The 25,089-nt window shown below is 63.8% G+C and overlaps 4 protein-coding genes across 6 annotated transcripts; 3 read left to right on the forward strand and 1 right to left on the reverse strand.

Moving 5' to 3' along the window:
• The first annotated feature begins 892 nt into the window (after positions 1-892).
• Positions 893-8,039, forward strand: PLEKHH3 (pleckstrin homology, MyTH4 and FERM domain containing H3). Of its 3 annotated transcripts, none has more exons than XM_050327627.1 (13): positions 893-1,118; positions 3,188-3,243; positions 3,888-3,976; positions 4,122-4,316; positions 4,500-4,657; positions 4,804-4,927; positions 5,102-5,399; positions 5,497-5,704; positions 5,944-6,080; positions 6,192-6,312; positions 6,388-6,837; positions 6,910-7,101; positions 7,182-8,039. In XM_050327627.1, exons 1-13 carry the CDS (start codon positions 966-968, stop codon positions 7,362-7,364), a joined length of 2,364 nt encoding a protein of 787 aa, XP_050183584.1. In that variant the 5' UTR covers positions 893-965; the 3' UTR covers positions 7,365-8,039. The 3 variants fall into 3 exon arrangements, with proteins under 3 accessions (XP_050183584.1, XP_050183583.1, XP_050183585.1); XM_050327628.1 differs by lacking the exon at positions 893-1,118 and adding an exon at positions 1,685-2,884; XM_050327626.1 differs by having other exon boundaries at positions 6,388-7,101.
• Positions 8,040-8,985: 946 nt separating this feature from the next.
• On the reverse strand, positions 8,986-15,968 carry TUBG1 (tubulin gamma 1). Its single transcript, XM_050327703.1, has 11 exons — positions 15,817-15,968; positions 15,400-15,512; positions 14,792-14,959; positions 14,493-14,561; positions 13,611-13,690; positions 12,898-13,024; positions 12,118-12,204; positions 11,742-11,891; positions 10,347-10,499; positions 9,915-10,076; positions 8,986-9,699 (listed from the first exon to the last, which is right to left on the reverse strand). Exons 1-11 carry the CDS (start codon positions 15,863-15,865, stop codon positions 9,502-9,504), a joined length of 1,356 nt encoding a protein of 451 aa, XP_050183660.1. The 5' UTR covers positions 15,866-15,968; the 3' UTR covers positions 8,986-9,501.
• A 184-nt stretch (positions 15,969-16,152) lies between these two features.
• RETREG3 (reticulophagy regulator family member 3) lies at positions 16,153-22,971 on the forward strand. The gene is given in 10 exon segments (XM_050327749.1): positions 16,153-16,346; positions 16,816-16,922; positions 18,058-18,088; positions 18,999-19,125; positions 19,388-19,472; positions 19,860-19,997; positions 20,456-20,535; positions 20,859-20,991; positions 21,497-21,538; positions 21,541-22,971. Coding segments are annotated over 10 exon segments (1,326 nt in total). The 3' UTR covers positions 21,930-22,971.
• A 271-nt stretch (positions 22,972-23,242) lies between these two features.
• Positions 23,243-25,032, forward strand: PSMC3IP (PSMC3 interacting protein). Its single transcript, XM_050327753.1, has 8 exons — positions 23,243-23,373; positions 23,478-23,587; positions 23,654-23,743; positions 23,808-23,919; positions 24,053-24,198; positions 24,295-24,348; positions 24,430-24,489; positions 24,567-25,032. The coding sequence occupies exons 1-8, from the start codon at positions 23,343-23,345 to the stop codon at positions 24,624-24,626; spliced, it is 663 nt and encodes a 220-aa protein (XP_050183710.1). The 5' UTR covers positions 23,243-23,342; the 3' UTR covers positions 24,627-25,032.
• Positions 25,033-25,089: the final 57 nt, after the last annotated feature.

The following is a 25,089-nucleotide window of genomic DNA, read 5'->3' on the forward strand; positions in this document are numbered from 1 at the left end:
GGCCTCGGGTGGTCCCGCTCCCGTTCTCTGCTGTCCCCACGGCTGGCAGGCTCTGCTCAGTGCCCACTGCTGTCCTGGCTGCGTGGCCGGCCCCACAGCGGGGCTCAGCCCCCGGCACAGCCCAGCGCAGGCTGCGTGGGAGGTGAACTGGCAGCAGACGCTTCCTGCCTGCGCATCCCAGCACCCGGGTTCCCAGGGACGGCGCTGACCCAACAGCTGTAGCAAAAACAGAGCCTTAACCCCTTCTGGGGCCCAGCGAGCAGGGCCAGGGCCCGGGCACTGCCAAGGCACCCCAGGCTCGAGGGGTCCAGGGCTGAGCTGAGCCGCGTCGCTGAGGCACCGGGTGTGAGTCCGCCACGAGGCCCTTCTGCCAGCTCCTCTGTGGAAATTCGCCACGAGGGCCGGCAGGTCAGGCCTGGCCGGGCACGGTGCCCTCCTGCCCACGGTGCGAGCACGGAGCCCCGGTGCTGCCCGCTGGCGCACACTTGGCACAGCACCGGGCTGAGCCGCCATCCCGTGTCCAGGAGCGAGTGCTGCCGCACGCAGGAGCCAGGGCAGCACATGGTGCCGGTGCCGCGGGGCAGGGCAGGGGCCCGTGCCCGGTGCCGGTGCCCACACCGGGTGGGGGCGGTGCCCGGTGCCGGTGCCCCACCAGGTGCGGGGAGGTGCCCGGTGCGCCCCGCCGGCGGTGGCTCCGGCAGCCCCGGCCCCGCCGCAGCCCGGCCCCGCGCTCCCCCCGCCCGGTCGCTGACGCAGCGGCGGCCCCGCCGCCCCGGGCGCTGGCTCCGCCCCGGGCCCCGCGCAGCGATTGGCGGCGGCCGGTGACGCGCGGCCCGGCCCGCCCGGGGCGGCGGCGGGGCCGGTCCCGGCGGCGGCGGCGGCGGGCGGTGCGCGGGACGGGCGGGCGGCGGGCTGGTCCCGTCGCGTCCCGGTGCCGGTGCCGTCCCGTCGGTGCCGGCGGGGCGATGCCGTTCCCGGGCGGGCTGTGGTGGCTGCTGTGCTGCCGGCGGGGCTTCACTCTGCTGCGGCGGGACTACGGCGAGGCGGAGCGGGAGGCTGACGGCGAGGCCGAAGAGGAGGAGGAGGCGTCCTTCGAGCTCCGCACCCAGGGAGACCAGGTGGGGCCGGCACCGGTTTCGGGACGGCCATCGGGAGGAGCAGCGGCGCCGCGGCGGGACCGGTGGCGCGCGACCCTCCGGACCCGGCCCGGTCCCCGCCGCCCGGTCCTGTCCCCGCCGGTCCCGCCTCCCGGGGTGCCCTTGGCGCGTCCCCGTCCCCGTCCCCGCCCGAGGGGTCCCGCGGGGCGTGGGGGGGAAGTCGTCCCGGCGGGTGCGGGAGCAGCCTCCGTGCGGGCGCGGGAGGTCCGGGGCCCACGGGGCAGGGTCGGAGCTTGCGGGGCTCGCTGCCGGCTGGGTCCCGGCGTGGGGCCGGTGCCTCGGCGGCGGGACCCGGCGCCCACCAGCTGCTGGGGTGCAGCCTGAGCCGGGCGCTGCCTGCTCCTGCCTGCTCCGGCCCGCTCCGGCCCGCGCTGCTCGCTCCTCGGGGCGGGAGCTGCGGGGCTGCCGTGCCAGACCCGCACCGGCCCGGTGTCGCTGGCCCCGCCGGAGCGGGGCCGGGGCTGTCCCAGGAGCACGTGCCGGGCGCGGGGAGCGGGCCTGGATCTCCCTGCTCCGGCTGCTTCCTCTCCGGAGGAAGCGGAGCGGCGGAAACCGGCGCTTCCTTCGGCCTGGCTGTGTGTGGGACGGCTGATAGCGCGGGGCGCGGGGGAAACCCCGGCTCCCGGGGGGCCTCCTGCCCGTCCCGGCGCGGTCTCCGGCACTCAGGGCCGCGGGGCCGAGTCCCAGCCCGGGAGGGACACAGTGGGTGGTGACAGCCCTGTCCCGCTTGCTGCGGCTCCTCTCCGCTGTCTTTGCAGGGGCTGCAGCACGGCCCTGGCAGAAAGTCCCCTTCCCTAGCAGTGCCAGGCCCCTGGGATGGTGGGCAGTGGGGACAGTGGCAGGGCTGGAGCGGGGCCCTCTGGGATCTGGTGGCAGTGCCAAGTGCACGACTGTGGCAGGAGCTGTCCTTGGGCTTCCAGCATCCCATGGGCCACACTGGCTCCGGAGAGCCGGGCTGGCGTGGGCGGCTGGTGACGCCAGCTCCCCGGGGAGCCCTTTGCCGTGTCCAGGGGGTCCTTGGAAACCCACAGCGCTGGCTGCCCCTTCCTGGGAGCGTGGGAGCTGCCACGACTCCTCTCCCGTTTATTTATATCCCTGAGAAGGAGCCGACAGCCACCACCACCTCCTGTGGACTGCCCGCGAGAAATTGGGCACTGTCTCCGTGCCCACAGCCCTGAGGAGCGTGTGGGGCCCTCCCCAGTCTCGGCAGCGGGACACTGGCTTGAGGTGCTGGCCCCAGTGCACAGGCACCAGCACTATGTGACAGGTGCCCTTAATGCCACGGGTCAGTGGTGCCTGGCCCTGCCCCGTGGTGCAGCCATACCTGCGGCAGCTCCCCCCTCCCTGTCGCTATTTTTAGTATCTGTCTCTTTTTCTTGGCGTTGTGTGGCGTGCTCTGGCCTGTCATGCCTCTGGCTGCCCTATTGGGCTGCAGCTGGCAGGAACTCCTGTTCATCTCCTGGGATAGCATCGCTGGTACTGCTGTGTCCCCGCACCCCGCTCTGCCAGGGTGCCCTGCTCAGCTCGGTGCCTGACAGTGCCTGGGCTCTGCCTCGTGTCCCAGCACGTGTGCCAGGCTCATCACGTGAGCGGCACCGTCCATGTCAAGCCGTGCCGTGCGAGGAGGAACCGACCCTGTCCCGCTGCAGGGCCAGGGACTTCCCAGAGCCGCGTCCCACCGCCGCGGGCAGGAAGTCAGCGGCCCCATTACAATGGGACTTTGTGCCGTAAGCGTATTACTCAGCACTGACCTTGTGCAATTCTGCACGGTATTCAGCCGGCCGGGTCAGCTGAGGACACGCGGCCAGCGCGCCCGCCGGCTGCCCCCGCATCCCCCGGGTGCTCCAGCTGCAGCGCTGGGCCCTGCCGCGGCCGTGGGGGCACTGAAGCTCCCTGCCCCACGGCAGCGGGATGCGAGCCTGTCCCTCTGGGCCTGGAGCTGGGCTGGCAAGGAGGCACACAGTCAGTGGGGGGATGGCTGGGGGCACCAGTCGATGACCGTGGGGCTGAGACATCTCCTTCCTCCCCAGGGATCCCTGGAGGTGAACCTGAGCCAGCCCACCCGTAGCAGCAGTGGCTCGGAGCGGTGAGTAACCCCCTGCGTCCAGCCTGCTGGGCATCCCGTCACATCCTCCTTCGCAGGAGCTGGGGGACTGGCATGCTGTGGGAGGTTGCCCTGGTGCTGGTGTGCGCTGAGCACCAGGCTGTGTCGCTCTGTCAGCTAGAGCAGGGATGGCAGAGCCAGGACAGCCGTGCTTGTCCCCATCCCTGGCGCATCCTCAGGCGTGTCTCCATTCCTCTGCCATGGCAGATAGCTTGACTGCCGCAAGCTTAGCCAGTGGGGCTGTGCGTGACTCTTCCTGTGCCAGGAGGCTCTTCTGGACCATGTCCATCGGCAGAGGCTGTGCCCTGCAGCGGTCTGTGCTGGGGAAGATGGGGGGCTGGGGCACAGGGGCCTGCTAGCTCCCTGTCCTCCCAGTACTGACGCTACTGCCAACATTCCTTCCTGGTTGTTCATTTTCCGAATTCCTTGGCAGGGCCACGACTGCAAACAGCTTATTTTTAGCCAGGGTCATCTGCACCCAATGACTCTGCCGTGTTCCCACCGCAGGGCTGGGGTGCCCAGAGCCCCTCAGGACCCAGCTGACCCCAGCTCCTGGGCTAGCTCCTGTTCAGGGACTGTGGAAGACACACGCAGGCACCCCGAGCTCAGCCCTGTGTTGTCCCCAGGTCCCTGCTTGTCGCGGAGGAGATGCGCAGCCTCATCGTGGAGAAGGGCCCAGGGCCAGTGGAGGATGACCCTGATGCTCTTGTGAAAGGTGGGGTTCTGCCCCAGCTGTGGCTGGTCCCATCCCACAGGGACAGAGGTACTGGCTGGGCGGGTGCCAAGCAGACCCTGCCCTGCACGGAAAAGCTGGTGGGGCAGATGGTGCTGGCGGTGGGGACTGAGGGTTCTCTTCCCAGGCTGGCTGCAGCGGGAGATGCGGGGCTGCATGAAGACTCCCTGGATTCGTCCTCGGAAGTACTGGTTCGTGCTGACACCTGACTCCCTAGACTACTACAGCAGCAACGAGAAGGGGGCCCGGCGGCTGGGCTCCCTCGTGCTCACCAACCTCTGCTCTGTGCTCTGGCCAGACAAGCAGCTCTACAAGGAGACAGGTGAGGTGCCCATGCCCCTTGGCCGCATCTTCATGGCCCTTTGTGCCCTGTGTCACCCTCCCCAGTCCTGGGGGCCTCTGTTGCCCAGAGGAGGGGCTATGCTGAGCGCCGTGGTGCTGAGCCTGGCCTGGGGGGTCCTTATTGCCGCTGGTGGGCAGCGGGTGAGTGGTTTGTCCCTCGCAGGCTACTGGAGCGTGACGGTGTTTGGCAGGAAGCACTGCTACCGCCTGTACACGGAGCACCTGAACGAGGCCGTGCGCTGGGTGTGTGCCGTGCAGAAGGTCATTGACAGCAAAGCGCCCGTGCAGACGCCCACCCAGCTGCTCATGCGTGACGTGGAGGTGAGCCCGTGGCACTGCCCCACGCCTGCAGCCGCCGGCAGCACGAGGATGGGTGTTCAGGGCCTCGTGTGCCCCGGGGAGGTGGCTGTGCCAGGCACTCAGCCGGGCGACCCCTCTGCAGCTGCTGCCATCGCTTTGTCCCCCAGGAGCACAGCAGCAGCCCCGAGGTGCTGGAGCAGATCTACCGCTGCAACCCCATCCTGCGCTACACCAGCGGCCCTCTCTATGCTCCCCTGCTGCCCTTCCCTTACGGCAGCCTGGACCAAAGTGGTGAGGGACGGGTGGGGTGCACGAAGCCAGATCCAGCACCCTGGGCTGGTGGCAGCGATGCCCTGGCTGGGCGCTGTGCAGGGCGGGTGGGCGCTGGGCTGGGTCCTGGCTGGCCCCAGGTGTGAGGACAGTGCCCAGCTGCTGGCAGCTGTTAACCTCCATCCTGTCCTGCAGCCCCCGGCCCCCGCAGCTACACCACGCTGCGTGATGAGGCTGTGAAGCTCTTCAACTCGCTGCAGCAGCTGGAGTCGGAGCGGGACCCGGTGCCGCTGATGCAGGGCGTCCTGCAGACCTGCCTGGACCTGCCCCCGCTGGTGGATGAGATCTACTGCCAGCTGGTGAAGCAGACCACGGAGCCGCCGGCGCCGGGCGGGCAGGGCGACCTGCACTACTGGCAACTCCTCACCTGCATGAGCTGCACCTTCCTGCCCTCCCCGCCTGTCCTGCGCTTCCTGCGCTTCCACCTGGACAAGTGAGTGCCAGGGATGCCAGCTGCAGGCAGAGGGCTCATCAGGTTGCCATACCACCTCGGGTCCGTGCCATCGTGACCCTCCTGGCGTTTCTTGCAGGACTGAGAGCCGTTTCCCTGCCTCAGAGATGGCCAAGTATGCCTGCTTCATCCGGGAGGCACTGGGAAAGACAAAGGGGCGGGAGTGTGTGCCCTCCCTGGAGGAGATCCTGATGCTGATGCAGCGGCAGGAGATGATCTGCACCGTTCACTGCCCTGGGGCGCCTGCCTGCAGCGTGGCCATCAGCTCCCACACCACAGCCCAGGAGGTGAGGGGTCGCAGCCGTGCCGGGCAGTGGGCTGGGGGTGTTTTGGCATGCGGGGCTGGGTGGGGCAGCGTGTCATGGGAAGCAAGGAGCTCCTGCAGGTCTCTCCCACCTGAGCCGTGATGGAGAGGGACCAGGGGCCTCCTGCCTTTGCCCACCATGACCTGTCTGTGTCCTTTTGCAGCCCTGAGCGCCGTGTCCAGGGACACGTGGTCACCGTCGGTTGCCTTTGTCTCGCCCAGGTGGCCCAGGAGCTGGTGTCGCGCCTGGGGCTGTCCCAGAGCCCCAACCTCTTCGCGCTCTACGAGCAGTCCCGGCGGCGGGAGCAGCCGGTGGGCAGTGCCACACTGCTGGCTGATGTCCTCACCAGGTTTGAAAAGTAAATGTCCCACTCTGCTGCCTATGAGGAAAGGGGTTGGGGAGCCACAGGCAGGAGGGGACGGTGTGGGGTGCCTCCACGAGCTGATGGAGCTGGTCATGTCTGCTGCAGCCTGGCCGGGGAGCAGCGTGAGCAGGACCCACCATGCCGGCTCTGCTTCAAACACTACGGCTTCCTGGACACGGACAATGTCCCACGGGACAGCCTGGAGTTCGCCCTCCTCTTCGAGCAGGTGAGTGCCGCCCTGGGGTTGGGGAGGCCGTGCCGTGGTGGCTGTGCCGTGCCGGCTCACCCCTTGCTCTTGCAGGCACACGAGATGGTGCTGCGGGGCTACGTGCCCACGTCGGAGGAGACGCTGCAGACGCTGGCAGCCCTGCGCCTGCAGAGCCTCAACAGCGACTTCTCCACCCACGCGCCCTTCCCGCGCCTGGAGGAGCTCTTCCCGCCCCACGTGCTGCACGCCCGCCTGCCGCCCCCACCCCACCGGCCCCCTGCCAAGTGCCGGGGGGCCCGGCTGCGTGCGGGGCTGCTGGCCGGCGGGCTCTGGGGCCAGGCGCTGGCCAAGCAGCGGGCCGAGCGGGACCAGCGCCTGCGGGGCCGCCTGCGCGAGGAGGGGGCCAGCACCATGGCCGCCATCGTGGAGAAGTGGAAGCTGCTGCAGGGCATGGGCCGGCCCGAGGCCATGGCTGCCTACGTGGCCCTGGTGCGGGAGTGGCCTGGCTTTGGCTCCACGCTCTTCGACGTCGACCTGCACGTGGTGAGGCCCCGACTGGGCAGGGCGTGGGGGCAGCCCTGGCAGTGGGTGGCCCTGACACCCCTCTCCTCGCAGAGCCCGGTGGGGGCTGGGCCCCAGCGCCTGTGGCTGGGCATTGGGGCCAAGGCTGTCTCGCTCTACAAGCCGGGGGAGCCCGAGCCCTTGGACAGCTTCTGCTACGGCCGCATCTCCTCCTTCGGCGCCTCCGACAGCAGCACCTTTCGCCTCTCTGTGGAGGACCGAGACCTGCTTTTTGAGACCTCCCAGGTAAGGGGCAGCCATCCCTCCACCCTTCCCTCCTGACAGGGGTGCCTCAGGGCGACTCACTACGACCCCTCTGCCTGCAGGTGGACGAGATCGCCCAGCTCCTCAACACGTACCTCGCCTCTGCGGGTGCCCAGCGGCTGCCTCGGCCCCAGGAATCCCCCACCAGCGCCCCCACCTCGGAGTCCACTGTGTTGCCCCAGGGGCTCTGCCCTGCAGCTGGGCCCTGGCAGCACCAGCCACCGGTGGGTTCCTCCCACAGCTAGCCCGGCGGCCGGCACGGCCACACAGGTGCTCTGATGACCGGTGCGGGAGGGCGGCCAGCCCAGCAGCAAGTGGCAGGTCTGTGCTGGCCCCCAGCTGTTCTGTGGAGCAGGGGATCAGGGGCTCCTTCTCCCCCCCACTGCCATTGCCTTTCTGGTTATTTCCTTAATTTATTTTGAGACGCCTGTGCGCCCCACATCTCCCAGCACTTTCCCTGGCGGGCAGCGGGGATGCCCCACTGTGGTTCCCCGCACTGCCCTCAGGCCTGTTCCCGTCCCCTGTACCCTGGTGCCTTCGCCTCCAGCACTTGTGCTGTCTGACTGCTCTGCCGGTGCCCCGGGGGCTTTGCCTGGGGCAGAGGGGGTCAGGCAGCAGTGCTGTGCCATTGTCTGTCTGTCTGTCTGTCCGTCCGCTGGACCCACCCCTCCTGGAAAGCTGCGGGCGGCTTTTGGCCGAGCCACCCTGGGGACCTGCAGGCTCCTCCTGGCCGAGTGGCCAGGCCCTGTGGCTCTGCGGTGGCCCTGTGGCTGAGCTCGTGTCGCGGGGGTGGCCAGTGGGGTGGCAGCTGGTACGGCTGGGGCTCAGCCCCTCAGTGTTGCCTCTGTAGAGTTTTGTCAGTTCTGTCCTGGGGAGGAGGGGTTGGTTGTTTGTTTTTCTAAATAAATGCACAAAGGAAAGGCTGGGCCTCCTGTCCCAGAGCTTGGGTCGACAGTGGGAGGGACAGTGGGAGGCCGGGACAGTCAGATCCCTGGGGCAGCAAGGGCAGCGGGGCCTGGGACAGGCGCCGGGAGTAGCAGCACAGCGTGTCCTTGGGGGCAGGGACTGCCGTCCCTCCGGTCAGCGCCGGGTGCCCTTTGGCACTTCACCAAGAGCACAGGCAGCTCCAGCTCCCCGGCAGCCCCTGGCACTGGCTGCCCCGGGCGGGGGGAACTGCCCCAGCCGCGGGCACTGCTGTGAGGCTGCTGCCAAAGAAGGCGTGGGAGCCCGTGCTGCCATGGTGGCTGTATTTTTAGCCTCCTGCTCTGTGCCCCCACAGGGTAAGAGGAAAATGCTAATTCTCACCTTGGGCTGCCTGGGCTTGGGCCGGCGCCATCACTGCCCCATGTCCCCAGCCCACAGCCAAACTCCTACAGGGCAGGACCAGAGCTGCCATGTCTGTGTCCCCCAACACCATTCGGCCCCAAGCCCATGCCCTTCCCAAGAGTGCCAGCCCTGCCTCAGTTCTGAGTGCTGAGGGCACCCCCAGCCCCTCATGATCTCCTCCTACATGGGGCCTCGCCCTTGTGGAACATCCGTGCGGGCACCACGTGCTCTGCAGGCAGGGCGGCGCCGGTCCCAGCCCTGGTCAGCCGTGCTGGCAGGTCCTGCCAGTATTTCTGGCTCTGCTGCAGCAGCGGTCGCCCAGTGCCGCCCGGGCTCCACAGTACTGCTGGCTGGGGCAGGGCTGGCCCCGTGCACCCAGGATGTGCCCATGAGCAGTGGCCGTGGTGCTCCTGCCAAGCTGGGCCCCCACAGGCTGTGGCTGCACAGCAGGGCCATCTGGCCAGGCAAGGCGAGCGCTGGTCTCAGTGTCTGCAGCTGCTTCCCTGCCCGGCTGCTCGCTCAGGAGCTGTGCAAGCAACATTAGTGCAGGAACAGCCTTTATTAAAGCAAAATAACCTACAAAAATATAGATACAGCCCGTGCCCCAGGCCTGATCTGGCAAAGGAGGAACAAGGCTCCTGCCCAGGGCAAGGACTAGCTCAGCCACACGGAGCCTTTGGCCATGGGGGTCGTGTGCACCCAACTCTGGGGGCCAGGCCTGTTCCCAGCCCCGGGGTCGCTCTCCTCCTCCTCCCAGCGAGCGTTGCTCCCACGGGTGGAGGTTCCCTCCCAGCACAGCGCGCAGCTGCCCCAGTCCTGTCCTGGGCCAGGGCACGTGGTAGGGCGAGGGCTGTCCCCCCGCCGAGGGGCTGCAGGGGCAGTGCCGCTCCCCACAGAGCAACGTCCGCGGAGGAGCGCAGCGTGTGTGCGGCCGGCGCGAGGGCCCCGCCGCGCCGGGCAGCGCTGAGGGGTGATAAACGTGGGCACGGCAGAGACGAGCCCTGCCAGCGCGTGTGGGGGTTGGCCGTGGGACCCTCCCGTCCCCTGGCAGGGCACTCACTGCTCCTGCGTGCCCCAGGAGATGTAGTCGGGGCGCGTGGCCGCGTGGTACTCGTCGATGAGCTGCTGGACGATCTCCCGGGAGTTGTCCAGCTCGTCGAAGTTGTCCTTGAAGATGTCCTCCTTGCGGAACTGCTCCAGGAAGGCCTCCCGCTTGCGCAGCTTGTCGTACTGCCGGCACGTCCGCTCGAACAGCTGCAGAGCAGCGCGGGGTCACAGGGGCCAGAGCTCCCTGGGGACTCTTCCCGAGAGAACGGCACAGCGGGACTGACGGGACCCTGGACCAGACCTGAGCCCTGCTGGGAGCCACCCACCCCACACCCTGGCGGGGCCTGCCCTGGCTCCGTGATGGCCCCAGACTGAAGGGACACCAGGGCTGTGGGGCCCAGTGGGGCAGGGAAGGCACTCACCGAGGAGATGTTGGTATGGTTTGCCATCATGAGACCACTGACGCGGTGAGCGGATGGCAGGTAAGGGGACTTGCGGGACAAAGCCACCTGGATGCTGGCAGGGCCCCAGGGAATGAAGTTGGCCAACTTCCTCTCCCGGATCCGCTGCAGGCTCTTATGAACCTGGTGGGGTGAGAACACCAAGGGGAAGCAGGGTGAAGGGCAAAAAGCCTGGTCCCAGCAGACCCAAGAGCTGCTCCTCACAGGAGGCATGGCCACAGGAAGGTGGATTTCAGCAGGACTGTGGCCTTTCCAAGAGGGCAGAGCTCACACAGGAGCAACCTGGAGCCAGTTCTCAGGCACTTGCCCCAGGATCGCTGCACAGGCAGTGACCATGCGCCTTCTCTGGGCCACACCAAGGCCATCAGCACCTGAATGGCTGTGGGAGCTCACCTGTGTAGGATCCACTTCCCCCTGGATGATGTTGAGGATGGCGATGTAGCAGTGGTTGGTCTGCCTGTCTCGCCCTGTGGACACCATCACGTTTTTAGGCTGCAACAATCTTCTCATCACGTCCAGGACTGTGGTTTTCCTCACGCTGGCCACCTGCACAGGCCAGCCGGGGGTCAGAGGGAGCAGGTGTGCTGCTCCCCACCCTCCCACTGCCCAGCACACACATACAGCAGAGGGGGCAGATGGACAGAGGTGCCCTCACCCCAGGGATGGGGCCACGTGCAAAGCCACATGCAGGAGAAAAATTCCAAAATCACACAACAGGCACAGCCAGGCTGAATAGACTGTCAGTGGAGCCTCCAGCACGGGGGCTGTCTGCCTCCCCCCACAGCACAGCAGGGGCTGAGGATGAAGCTCAGCTGACAGCAGAGGGACAGGGACCCATTTCATATTATAGCTGTCAAAGTAGGGTCCTGTCCCACTGCTGAGGCAGAGAGCAGTGGGGGTCTGACAGAAGAGGGGTTGTTCCCCACTCCATCCCCTCCCTGCCCTGCCCAGCTCCCAGCTATGGGCAGACCAGCCACTGCAATTCCCCAAGTGCTGTCTGAGCTTTGCTCAGCTGCCACCAGTCATGGGGGTCACAGCTGGGCCCAGCACACCGAGTGCTCACAGCAGGGACAGCTGGGTGAGGTGGCAGCTTCCTCCTGCACCGTCTGAGCCACTGGCTGAGCCGTGCCCACACTCCTCCCCTGGGAGGACAGATCACACACTGATACCCTTTTCAGAGCCAGCAGTTTTTCAGATTTGCTTCTCTGAGCAACATCCTGAGGAAATGCACGGAGGGAGAGGAGAAGAGCAGCTGTTAGCTCCTGACGGGCCAGTGCAGGCGAGTGCCTCCCAAACCAGAACTGCCCCATTCGCACTGGGGAGTGGAGAGCCCTGGCTGGGGACGAGCCAAATGCAAGCACAGTGCTTGATGTGCTGAGGGCTGGCAAGTCCCTTCCCAGACACAGCTCGAGCCCCAGGAAGGGGCTGACGCCTGGAGTCCAACATGAATTTAGGAGTAACAATGAGAGATTGGACCCAAATGGCCCAAGCTGCGGCAGGACTGGCAGGGCCACTCTGCTGGCCTTGCTCTGAGAGTGGCTTTTTACCCTGTGATCTCGACAGCCGCCCTGATGCATGCAGCAGGTAGCCTGGCACATGCACAGCTGCCTGCTTATGTCTGATTCATTTTGCACACGCGGCCATCACGTGGTGTGAGCGCACAGGCCTGGGATGTGGGGCATGCAGCGACAGCTCACACCGAGACACGGGACTGACAGATGCTACGAGGTGAGCGTGGCAGCTTCCCCTGCCCTGGGGGATGGGGAGGGGTGCCTGGGGCTGCCTTACCGACTGGTCGGTGGTGAGTGGCGTGTACCCCGTCATGAGGAAGTGCAGCCGGGGCGTGGGGATCAGCGAGGCGATCAGCCCGATGAGGTCGTTGTTCATGTACCCGGGATACCTGAGTGTGGTGGTGCTGGCAGACATGATGGTGGAGACCTGTGGGGAAGAGAGAGAACGGGGTCAGCACCCGTGTCACCACAGCGTCACAGGGCGTGTCACAACCTGCCTCGTGCGGCCGTGCCAGGGGAAGCTGGAGCACCCAGAAGGGCAGAGGACTCTCACTCACAGCTCCAGGCTGCCCACCCGTGAGCCCAGCCCATGGAACAGGTTAAGGCTGAGCTGAACACAGCAGGGAAGCCTCATGTTGAAGAGCCCTTCTCACCAGCTGGTTGATCTGCGAGAACGACGGGTTCTGAATGTGCAGCCGGTCTGTCGCGATACGATTCAAGGCTGTGTTGTCCAGAACCACCTGCAAGAGAAACCCGGCTCCATGAAGGGCCTCGGAGGCAGCTGAGGAAGGGCAGTCCTGGCTACGTGTCCCAGGGCCCAGCACAGCCCTCTGTGCAGGTGGCAGACACTCGAAACCACAAGCTGACTCATCTGTGCAGTGTAACCGACACCGTCAATGGAAGCTCTTCCCTCCCTCCTGGCTGTGCTCCCCGTGCTTTCCCCGAAAGCTCTGCCCCCTGGGCCAGCACCAGCCCCAGCACCAGCCCCAGCAGCTCTGGTGAAGCTGCTCTTGCCCTGCCACATGCAGGGATCAGCTGCAGGGGACAAGTAGCACCTCAGTCAGACCCAAGGCCCCAGTGCAGGCTGAAGGTGCTGCCTGGCTGTGGGGGTTGTGGGTGTGAAAGCAATGCCGGGATCGAGTTCAGGCAGAGGCTGCAGCACAGCTGTACAGGGGAAGCACAGACAGCCCTCACTGACTCAAGAAGATCTGCTGGATCCCAGAGGCAGGAACACCAGTCAGCTCCACAGGGGTTAGCACAGAGCCAACGAGGGTCCCTGGGACCACCACATCTGCTCGGCCCTTCTCTTCGGGGCACACTTGTTGCTACATCCGAGGCTCACAGGCACATGGTGCTGCTGCAGCACTTGCCCCAGCATGGGCTGTGGAGACAGGGCTGTCACCCTGGGGCTCGCTGCACCACGGGCCTCTTACCACACAGTCAGCATTCTGGGTCAGCCTCTTCAGTGTCAGCAGAGAGTTGTAGGGCTGGACTACAACATCGCTCATCTCATCCTGGTTCGGGAACACCGAGTAGGTCTCCACCAGCTTCTTGGGATACCTGGTGAGAAGTGCAGCCACCTCAAGGGTTAACGCTGCCAAGCCAGCACTCTCACCTCCCACAGGCTGCCTTCCCAGTCTCCAGGGCTCAGGACAGGGTGAGTCACCAGAGCTGCAGCCAGAGTGGCTCCCAGGGAGGGAGAGAATGTGTCCCAGCAGTGCCTACCCCAGCAGCACAGGAGCTGGCTGCCAGGAGAGCTACAGGGAGACTGAGCCATCCACAGGCTGATTAAGCAGCTGCTCACAAGCCTTTTCAAGAGGCTGCAAGATTAAACAGGCCAGGACAGCAGCTCAGAGCCCACAGCCAGAGCCTCCCATCCTCCCCCTGCACAGTCAGGGAGTCCGCAGGCAGCTGCCTGATAAGAACAGCCAAGGGAAGGCAGAGCTTGGACAGTTTCAGAGCCTCTGAAGTCCCCAGGCATATCAGGAGCCATCCCTCCACAGGCAGCGCGCCAGGGATTGCACAAGACAGTGTTTGGGTGGGGGTGGTGGCTCTGAGTCAGCGCTCTCCAGCTCTCCAGCTCTGGGCAGGGTGCCCAGGCTGGGCCAGGCTCTGTGGTGCAGGACGGGGACAGGGCTGTGCTCACCTGTCATTCAGTCTCTCCAGGAGGTACGAGCCCAGCCCAGAGCCTGTTCCACCAGCGATGGAGTGGCAAAGCACAAACCCCTGGAAGGAAGCAGAAGGCAGTGCTGAAGCTGCAGCTCAACCCCAGCGCAGGCTGTGCCACCCCCAACATCTCCAGCAGAGACCCCCTAGCCAGGGCCAGAGCTACCCAGGGCAGCTGAGAGCACAGACACAGCAGAGTTGGCTCCTCTGTACTCCAACCACAGCTCCTCAGCCCTCTCCTGCCCACACAGGTGGGACCCACATCTCTGCACACCCTGCAACGTGCAATAGCTGCTTGGGAACCTCCAGGATCCCTCCCACCCAAGGGATTCAAAATAGCTCCAGTGCCACCTCCAGGATCCAGTCTGTCACACTAAATACAGGTGCACTTCTTCAGCCCTTTCCTGGGTCCTCCACGCCCCTTCTTCCTTCTAGACTGACTGAGACCAAACTCCCACTGCCTGACTCCAGGGCAGCTTCCACCTCCTCAGCTCCCACGACAGGCTCCTGAATCTTCTATTTGTTTTAGGTGACATTTGCCCTTCTCCTGCTGCCACGTGACAGCCTGGAAAGAACACCCAGCAGCCCTGTCTGTCTGTGCACAGGGAACAGGTTCACATGGATGGTATAAAATAAAACGCCCCATGAGCAAACAGTGAGAGGATTTCCAGGGCAGGCTGACAGGTGGAGCGGTGATGGACAAACCTCCTGTCCCTGGTTCCCCTCTCTGCGTCTCCAGCCCCAGAAGAACGTTTAGCAAGGCTGTGCACACCAGAGTGCTGAGCTCAACCTTACAAAGAGCAGCCTGGCTGGGAGAACACCAGGCAGGGCCACCGGATCCAAATCCCTGTTGTGTACTTACTTCCAAACTGTCACTCCCATCAGCCTCTCTGTCAATTATGTCAAAAATATCTTCGTGGATCTTTTCTCCCTGCAAGAGAAACCAGACCTGGTTTTGCTCCTTTCCCACAGAACGTGGAGAAGAGCTGCTCAAGCCTGCTGTGATGCTAAGCCAGACTGGCAGTGTGACCCAGTGCCCCACGCCCAGTGTGCCACAGTCCCTGCCAGTGACTGGGACTGAGCTGCATGAGGGGGGTCCTGAAAAATCCCTAAGCTTGCTGGACTGCCTCGTGTCTCACCCAGCAGCACCAGAGCTGGTACCTGCGAGAAGCCACTGGCCCAGTTGTTCCCAGCTCCCCCTCCATGCTCAGACAGGTAAATGTTTTCTGGGTTGTACAGGTTGGCGTAGGGGGAGTTGAGGATGGAGTGGATGACGCGGGGCTCCAGGTCCAGCAGCACGGCCCGCGGGATGTAGTGCTCATCGTCGGCCTGCAAAGGGAGCAGGAAGATCTCACAGCGCTGCTGCAGCCCGGGAAGGGAGAGCTTGAGCCACCCCCTGGCCCAGCACAGCACAGCACAGCATGGCCTGGCGAAGGGGAGGAGGGAGGGAGGGAGGCTGGCTCTGCACAGCCTGTGCCCCGGAGCATCCCCAGCAGGGGCGGGGGCGTTCTGGGTGCTTACATAAGGTACCGCCTGTGGCAGCGCCTCGTGCCGCCGCTCCGCCCACACAGCGCTCCATGGACACACCGGGAGCGCGGGCGGGAGCCGTCACCGGCTGCGAGCGGGAGGCTGGGCTGAGCCACGGCTCCGACCCGCGGGGGCTGCGGACAGGGCTGGGGCAGGCACGGACAGCCCGCAGCCCAGCGGGGCCGAGGGCAGCACACCCCACGCGCTGTGTCCGCCCCCCCCGGCCCGGGGCCGGCGGGTACCTGGTAGAAGAAGACGTCCTTGCGGTCGGTGCCCTCGGTGGCGAACTCCTCCACGATGCCCTCGGGGCTGATGCCGTGCTCGGCGCAGAGCTGCTTCCAGAACTCGAACCCGACTGCGGGAGGGTGCGATCAGACGGGACGGTCGGGCCGGGCCGGCCTGGGCACCGGTACCGGCACCGGCACCGGCACCGGGAGCGGGGCAGGTCCCGGAGAGCCCCGGTCCGCAGGTCCCGCCCCGCCCCACAGGGTCCCGTCCCGCGAGGCCACGCCCACTCTCACAAGGCCACGCCCCACCTCACAAAGGCCCCGCCCACTCTCACAAGGCCCCGCCAGTTCCCCCCGCCCAAAGCATCCCGGCCCCGCCCGGTGCGCGCTTCTCCGGCCCCGCCGCCGCCGCCGCTGCCGCGGCGCGCTCACTCTGGTTGCCGCACTGGCCCAGCTGCAGGGTGATGATCTCCCGCGGCATCGCGGCCGAGGCTCCGCTCAGCTCCGCTCCCGCTCCCGCCCGGCCCCGGCCCCGCCGCGTCTCCCGCCGGCGCCAACGGCAGTGCGCGCGCGCGCGCCTCCCGCACTTCCGGGGCAGCGCCGCGCCCCCCGCCACCCCAGCACCCGTGGCTCCAGCGCCCTCAACGCGCCTGCGCCAAGATGGCGGCGCCCAGCGCGGAGCTGTCGCTGCCGGCGGCGGGGGCCGCCATGCCTGCGGCGGGCGCGCGCGCGCAGCGGGCGGGCGGATGTTGACGCCGTGAGGGAGCGATGGCGGCGGCGGCGGCGGCGGGGCCCGGGTTCGGGCCCGGCGAGCGGCAGCGGCGGGTGCAGGCGCTGAGCGCGGCGCTGCGCGGCCGCCTCGGGCCGTACGAGCCGCTTCTGGGCGCCCTGCAGGCCGCGCTGGTGTGGGAGCGGCCGGGCCGCAGCGCGCTGTGCTGGGCGGTGCTGCACGGCCTGTTCTGGTGAGCACCGGCACCGGGCCGCGCAGGGCGGGCGGGCGGCGGAGCGGCCCGGTGCCGCCATCGCCGGGGCTGAGGGGGCTCAGAGGGGCGCGGGGGAGCCTTCCCCCGGGGACGGACGGGTTTGGGCCGCGGCCCGTTCGGACGGGAGGGCTCAGGGAGCGCTCGGTCGGCTACAGCCCCGACCCCCTCCGCGTGCTCCCATTGTACCGGGGAGCATCAAACCAAGCGGGAACAGCCAACCTGCGCTGTGCCCGTGCAGGGAGGGCGGCGGGCACCGCTCGACTGGGACAGGGGGCTGTCCCGGTAGAACTGACTCGAGCAGACAGGAGTCCCCCGGCAGCTGCTCCCCTCAGTGCTGACTGAGTGGCACCTGCTGAGTTTCTCTCCAGGTGACTGTTTGGTTTTGGGTTGGTTCGTGTTACCCCTTTATGCCTGGCCAGTACCGACCCCTTTTGTTTCTTCCTCACAGGTTCTTTGCTCTGACTTCCCTTCGTTTGCTTTTCCTGGTTGCATTTACCCTCATGGTAGTGGTGTGTATAGACCAGTGGAAGCACAAAATCTGGCCAGAAATTGGAGGTAAGTTGCAGCATTTGAGCTGATAGCAGCAAATCAAGCCCTGTTTCCAGCCCCAGCTCTGTACTGTCTGCAGTTAAATTGTTGAAACCTGGGTCTTTTGCTTTGAGGGTCTAGAAGCCATCAAGAATACATGTTCTTCCTGGAGATGGAAGATTCTAACCTGTGTGAACATAAGACTTTGTTTTGTGCTTGTGATGCTGGTATTTGTCTTGTAATCCTGCAGCACGGGGTGTATGTGACCTAGTGCAGGTCTCTGGTGCATGAAGTACCAGAGCAAGAAATTGAAAGTATGTGGAACTCATCTGGATTTCTCCTCAGAATCCATAATAACCCAGTTTAGGACGAAGATGAGTCCTAGCCTTGCTGTTGAGCAGAGATTTCTTTGGGAGGAGAGGCACCTGAACAGCTGTTAATGAAGTTAGTCCTAAGCTTTCAGTAACCAAAGCAGTCGTGTCCCTCCTTTGTGACATTAATACACTGATGAACACCCCCCAATTCCAAACAGGTTGGGGTCTCTTGGCTTTGCATGGATAGGTGGGTTTGGAGCAGTGTAGGGTCTGCATGCTCCCAGGGCTGGTTCCCTGACTAACCAGCAAATTCAGCTCTCAGCTTTCTGCTTCAGCCCGTGTTCTCTGTAGTTCCTGGGAAGACATTACAGCTTTCCTCGGTTTTGGAGCTTGGATCAGGCTCCCTCTTAGGTGGTACTGTCTGTCCAGCTCCCTCATCTGCCCGATTTTAGTCTCTTAGGATAGATGGTACAGCCTTTGGTCACTTTTCAAGTGACCAGCCTCAGTGGGAAAGTATCAAAAGCCTTAAATCCCCGATGCCTCCAGCCTGCAGGCTATTCCTGCTCCCCAGCTGGTGTGGGGGGAGAGGGAAGTGATGTTTTGGCCAGAGCAGCCTCCAGTGTCCAACAAATACCGAGGAGCAACAGGGAGACTCTTGCAGTCCTGTGCTGTCACACGTACACACTCAAGACGTGTCATGGAGTGGTGCATCTCCATCCTGTAATTACAGTTAATGTCTCTTCCAGGTGTCCCCCAGCTCATTAAAAGCTTTACTTAAATCCCAAGAGCTACGCATTCCCATGGCAAATTCCTTGCAACTAATGTAGTGTCTGTTCTTAATATTTTAGTGGCGAGACCTGACGAATTAGACAATGAGAGGTAGGAAACTAATTGACTCCTCTGCTCTTGATACTTTGCTGTGATACCGTGTCATTGCCTGCACATGCTTGGAATATCAGCTCCTTGGGGCGAGGAGGAGGTGGGGGGAGAAGGGAGAAGGGAGGATGGAGCCTGGGACGCTGTCAGGCAGTCGTGAGAAGCTTTTGACTTGCTCAAGCCTTTGTATTATACTCCATCTTTGCCTCATACCAGCTTCCAGTGATGCTTGCTTGATCCCCTGCCCCCTGAAGTTAAGAGGCGCTGCCTTGGAAGCAATTCCTCTTGTATGGGCCTCCAGCAGCAGGAAAACAGCATTTCTGTGGGAATTAATGAAGTCCTCTGAGACTCGACAGGGAATGTTAGGCAGGCTTGTTCCAGCAGTTGTTCCTGCATAGTTATGGTCTGACTTGCAGCGTTAATAATGGGTTGAGAAACGCTGAGGTGTTGCCTCAGTGCTCACACCTGCCTCCCTGGGCACACCTTCCTGCCGCCACTGCCAGGCTGTGCTGGGTGTCAGCACCCAGTTAGGTCACCCGAGCTGGTGCCAGAGGACACTTGTCTTTATTCAATTTTTGAAGAGGCCCAAGCACAAAAGGAATTGCTCTTCCTCAGCCTTCAGGTACTCGTGACCAGCAGTTAAGAGGCACTAACAAAACTCACCAATTCAAGGCCTCCGGAGTAACTACGAAGTGAGGTGCAAGGCTGCTCCCAGACCTCGTGCTAAGCTCTTGGAGGCTACAGTTGTAGACAAGCTGCTTTGGGTAGGACAGTGCTTGGTGGGCAGGTGACCCTCATCTCTAGAGCTGTGTGCTGGGGAGGAAGAAGCATTGAGGCAAGTGTTTGTAACAAGGGACTTCAGCACTGACATTGATGCAGTAATATCTGTTCCCAAATTCTGTCTTCACTGCAGCTGGGGATATGTCCACCCTCGGCTGCTGGGAGTGCCAGAGCTCTGTCACCATTTGGCTGAAGGATGGGTGGCTGTGACCAACTTCTTAAATAATCTCTTCATTTTCAAGAGGCAAAGCCCTGGCAAGGTAAGAATGTACAGACCTCAGAAATAACCTGTTCGGTGTGGAGCCTCTGTTGACCACGAGGATCCTCCTGTGCTGGCATCCAGTGCTGCCTGAACATGTTCAGGCATGGGAGGTTGCCATGGGAGGTCTCCCACAACACCGTGGCTGTTAGGTGGTGGGGAGGAATGGAAAGCACAGGCAGAACGATCAGGTTTCTAGAGGAGGGAGGAGAAAGCGAGGCCATTACTTAACCTTGGAAGCTCACTGTCTCCCATGTCTTCAGTTTTGCCTTCTAGCGTGTGGAGTCTTCACTTTCCTGGCTGTCCTTGGCCGGTACATCCCTGGACTCTTGCTCTCGTACTTGCTGTGTAAGTAGATCTCTGTGCCAATACAGACTTATGTGTGAAAAGAGATGAGGGATCTGAATGTGCACAAAAGGAAAGCTTGTGTGAACGGCTTTAAAATTTAAAATAACGCACTCTGCCTGGAACGTGGCGGTTCTTGGCCAGGACTCGAAGTCTGGCCTGGAGAGAACATGTTTGAGTGCTTAGCAATCGCAGATCTGAGCACTGACCGCTTGGCCTCTCAATTTGGTTAAATTGGCAGAGGCGATGGCACCAGTTCTCACGGCCTCCTGCAGCACTGTCCTCAGTGCCCGGGTCTGCCGCGCTCTGCGTGTTGTGCTGCATCACAGAACGGGCGGGATGCTCGCCAAGCAGCAGCATCCTGACCGACCTTCTAACGTGCGTTCCCAGTGCTCCTCGTCCTGCTGTGGCCCCTCGCCGTGTACCACCGGCTGGGGCAGCGCATGTACCTGCGGCTGGAGCCGGCTCTGCAGCGGCTGGACTTCAGCGTCCGGGGATACATGATAGCCCGGCAGCGGGAGAGGCAACGTGAGTGCTGTGCCGTTTCTGACCCCTCAGACCTTGGCCTTTGGTGCCTGAGATGGGCTGTGAAAGGAGCCCCCCCGGCCCCGGCAGGGGGTAGGACTGCATGTCTTGGCATGGCAAATTCTTGGAGCTGCCTCGGGAAGGGAGCAAGGCAGCTCTGCCTCCACAGCCCAGGGAGCAGCTGCCATGGGCTCTTAGAGGCGCTGAGCTGCTCCAGCTCTCGGCTGCCAGAACTCTGTGTTCCATGTGATGGTTGTGCAGAAACAGGAGGAAGGGATCAGTGCAAGGGAGTGCTAAAACATGTTCATCTCGGCAAAAAAACCTGCCGCAGTCAGGAATTACTGCAGCTCCGCTGCAGAACAGAGCTGGCTCTGCTGTCCTGTGTCCAGCCTGGGGTGTTGTGGCTCTGCACAGAGCCCTGTCCCAGCAGCAGTAACAGCTTTGGCTCTGGTTTCTGGCAGAGCGTGCCCGGGCCCTCGGTCAGGAGGCCACGGACGACGGGAGCGACAGCGAAGAGGAGCTGGCTGCATTCTGCCCCAAGGTAATGGAGCGTCTGGGACAGGGGGAGCTTGGCTGGACAGAACAAACAGGGTGGCTGAATGTGATGGGAGAGCAGATGAGGACACTCCCCTTTCAGAGAGATCTTTCCCACTCTGTCCCCACTCAAGGATGTCCAGAGCTGCTCGTGCCAGCTGCAGGCTCCTAGGCTGGGCAGTAAACATGAATGAGCCTTAGGTTGAGGCCACAGCAGCCTCCTGTGAGGGCCAGGTTTAACTAAAGGCCACTGGATCATCTCTTTTGTCTTGAGGCACAAGAATAAGCTCTCCAATGCTGATGTTTTCAATTTTATGTCCTATTTCAAAGCTGGATGACTCTGTGGTTGCCAAGGAACTGACCATCTCTGACTCGGAGCATTCAGATGCTGAGGTTTCCTATACTGAAAACGGAATGTTTAACCTTTCTAGGGGCCAGACTCCCCTGACAGAGGGATCAGAAGGTGAGAGGAAATGGGCAGCTTGTGGAAGGTGTGGAATGCCAAACAGGCGCCAGTGTGACGGGTTGGAGGGCGGATGTGCTGTTACCTCATGCCCTTGAAGTCTGGCTCTTTGATGTCAGCCTCGCTGCTGCAGATGAGCTGCAACTGCCTGTTTTGTTCAGAGTGTCCTCCTTCATTCCTGTGGTGCTTGACTAGAGCGACAGCAGCTGCTCTGCAAAGGCAGATCCAGCTCTGCCAGTCTGACTGTGGGTGCAGAAGCAGCGTGGTTGGGGGTGTGGGTGCTCTCCCGTCTGGCAGGTGCCTGGTTTGGCACCCGCATTCCTTGTGAATGAGCTGGGAGATCATTGGGATCTGAATAGCTGGGATGGGGAGGAGGGCGAGGTTGAGGAGCGTGTGGTCTGTGAGATGCCAACAGTCTGCCCTGGGGAGGTGCTGGCCCAGCTCCTGATGGAGCCTGCGGGTGCTGGGTGAGTGCCAGCATTTAAAGCACTTTCTCCTCTTCCAGACCTGGACGGACACAGTGACCCAGAGGAGTCTTTTGCAAGGGATCTCCCGACTTCCCTTCCATAAACCCAGAAGCAACTGGCATAGATGACGAAGACGACACCAGCATTGGGATCCCGAGCCTGGCATACCGCCCACAGGGGACAGAGGATCTGCACCTCCCGTACGACCAGGACGAGTCTGGTGTGCTGCCCTCGGTGCAGAATCTCACCAACAACATCGCTGGCTTTGTCACCAGGGGGATGATCCAGCTGGCACTGTCAGGAGCCCCTCAGCCAGGCTCCTCACGCAGCACCAATCCCCAGAGAGGGGCAAAGACTCACCTCAGAGCAGTCAGCTCGGACTTGGACACTGATGCCGAAGGGGATGATTTTGAACTGCTGGATCAGTCTGAGCTGAACCAGCTGGATCCTGCTGGCTCCCGAGGCCAGTAAGCCATCCCATCGCTTCCCTCTGGTTTTCTATTGTGCGTCACGGAGGGAATCCTGGAAGGAAAAGCCTTGCACAGTTCTCTCAATCGTCTCCTGTGAGTCTGAGTGACGTGACAGCCAGTCCTGGTTGGGAACATCACTGTGACTTGTGACTCTGTAGCCTCGCTTGGATTTTAAAATAAAGGACACGGTAATCCCTAGGGAGAGACGTTGATGGGATAGGTCCACAATCACCCTGTGCTGTCTGCCAGGATGCTGCCTGCTCCAAACTTCCTCACCTAAGACAATAAATGTGGTGTCTGCAGCTCTCGAGGCCGGGGGGACTGATGGCATTGCCAGGGACAATCGTGCACCGACCTCTGGGGCTGATGCACAACCAGGGGAACAGGATGGGGCCCTTCAGGCCTGGTGTCTGGGACTCAGTGCTGTTGTTCTGTCTCAGACAGCCATTCCCTGCTCCTAAAACGTTCACAAATCCAAGTCTTCTCTCCCAGCAATATCCAGCTCCAGGAGGAACCAACCCCCTTGCTCCACTGTGGACGTTGTGCAGCTGCAGTGTTTTCCTTGCACTGGCCACTCCCTCAGCTCCAGCTCCTTGTGATGCTGTTCTTTAAGAGCTCGATGGCAATAAGACACCTGCTGTGACCACCAGAGTCCTGCAAGAACATCCACGTGTGGCCCCCTGCTCTTGTGTTGCTTTCCTGAACTAACAGCCTTTGCTGAGAGCCAACTAACACTTTGCTAGAACCCCCTGTGCTCCTACCCGCGTGTTCCCGTGGGCAGGGCCGAGGTTTCCTGGAGGAGGGAGGCGGTGGGACAGGGGTGCCCTGGCCCTGTTGTGTTCCAGCCTCGTGCAGGCAGAACCCAGCAGGGGGAACCGGACCGTGCCCACCGCGGTCCCATGAACAAACCAGCAGCAGTCCCCGGGGAGAGCCACCCCCTCTGTGCCCGCCGAGCTCCCCCCACCCTTGCTTTTCCTAAGCCATAGACCCGGTTCTGATCACGTTTGTGCAGCCAAGAACGTACCTCGGCAGGGACCCCGTTACCGGCTCCTGTTTGTGTGACTCCGCCTGTTTGAGCGCGTCCGCCTGTTCCGTGGCCGCGGACCGGGGGTTGGGGGGCGGCGGGGCGGGGCGGCAGGCTCAGACCCGGGAGCGGCGGTCGGTAACGGGTTATTCCATAGGGGCGTGAGGCGGCTCACGGGGCGGGGGGCGGTGGGTGCGGGGGATCCCCCCGCGAAGGCCTCGCCCGCCGGTCCCGCAGGGGGCGGGGCTGCACCGGAGCCCCGCCCTCCTCCCGAGGCGCGGCTGCCCCGCCCACCGGCCCCGCCCCGGGCCCCGTTCCCGGTTGGGCGGAGCGCGCCGGAAGTGCCGCCAGCGGCGCCAACCGGGACCGGAGCGGGGCGGGAGGAGCGGGATGAGCAAAGCGCGCGAGGCCGCGGCGGGCGGTGAGTGCGGGGCGGGCCGGGGGAGGGGGATGAGGGAGAGGAGGCCCCGGCGCGGCCGCTGCGGTGCCGGAGGAGGCCGCGGTGACCGGGGCCGGCCCCCTCAGGAGGCTCCGCCGCCGCCGTCCTGCTGCGGTACCTGCGGGAGCAGAACCGTCCGTACAGCGCCCAGGACGCCTTCGGGAACCTGCAGCGGGAGCACGGGCTGGGCAAGACGGTGAGCGGGGCCGGGGCGGGGCGGGGCGGGCCCGGTCCCTGTCGCGGCTGACGGCGCGTCCCGCAGGCCGTGGTGAAGGCGCTGGAGCAGCTGGCGCAGCAGGGCCGCATTCGCGAGAAGGCCTACGGGAAGCAGAAGATCTACTTCGCCGACCAGGTGAGCCCCGGCCGCGGGTGCCCCCTGCCCGCTGCAGCCCCCCCCTGACCCCCGCTCCCCGCAGGAGCAGCTCCCGGCCGCCAGCGATGCCGAGCTCCGCGGGCTGGACGGGGAGATCGCCGCCCGCTCCGCACAGCTGCAGGCGCTGCAGCAGAGCTGCCGGCACATGGAGGCGGGTGAGTGCCCCGCGGGCTCAGCGACAGGCTCAGGTCCTGGCTCAGCAACCATCGGGAGGGCCCGCAGGGCACGGGGCAGCGGTGCCCCAGTGCCAGCTGGCAGCCCGGGCGGTGAGTGGTGCCGCCTCCCCAGAGCTCAGGGACCTGAACGGCTCCATGACAACGCCCGAGATGGTCAAGGAGATCGAGGCGCTGAGGAAGGATTGTGCCAGTTACACGGAGAAACTGGAGAGGATTAAATCTGCCACCAACCACGTCACTCCGGAGGAAAAGGAGAAGGTGAAGAGCTGCGGGGCTGAACTTGGTGCTGGGCCGGGCCTCTGCCGGGATCCAGCAGGACCCTGACGGGCATTCCCGCCGTGGTGCCGTTGGCAGGTGTGCCAGGAGCAGCAGCTGTACCGCCGGGAGTGGCGCCGGAGGAAGCGGATGGTACTGTCTGGGGGCTGGGGGTCAGTGCTGGCCCTGCTGGGATGGGCCCTGCACAGCCCCTCACACACCCTGTCCCATCAGGCCACCGAGCTGCTGGACGCCATCCTGGAGGGGTACCCCAAGAGCAAGAAGCAATTCTTTGTAAGTACCGAGGCTGGAACCTGCCTGGGGCTGCTGAGCCGGGCCCTGACCTGCCCTGACCCACCGGTGCCATACAGGAGGAGGTCGGGATAGAGACGGATGAGGAGCACGGCGTGGTGCTGCCAGCGGCCCTGTGAGGGGCTGGGGGAGCCTCTGCCCCGGGGAGAAGCTGCTGCTGTGGAGCTGCTGTTGAAACTCGGCTGTTGGGTTGTTCTGTTTCTCTTTTCGCAGGACTTTGCAGGGCACGTCCCGTGTATTTATGTGTTTAAAATTTTTTTGCAGTTGGAAGGGTGGTAGGTAGGTAGCCACTGGCCCTCTCCTTGCAGAGGGATGTTGTTTCTTCCTGCCCCCCAGCACAGGGAGCTGCCAAACTGGGGTCCAGTGGGGCTGAGGGGAGGTGTGGGGCACTGGTGCTCCAGTAAGGAAAGAGAGTGAGGGACTGTCAGGGCTGCTGAGCTCTGTGTGTGATCCAGCCCCTTCTTGCCATGTGCCTGAGTGGTCACACAAGAATATGATCCATTAAACACCAGAATTTTGGTTCAACTTTGCTTCTCAGTGGTGTTTGTCTGTTCAGAGGGTGTTAGGACAGGGTTTGGGTCC

This window comes from Myiozetetes cayanensis, unplaced genomic scaffold (genome assembly GCF_022539395.1).
Source record: "Myiozetetes cayanensis isolate MyiCay16 unplaced genomic scaffold, myiCay2020 scf34, whole genome shotgun sequence".
NCBI lineage: Eukaryota > Metazoa > Chordata > Aves > Passeriformes > Tyrannidae > Myiozetetes > Myiozetetes cayanensis.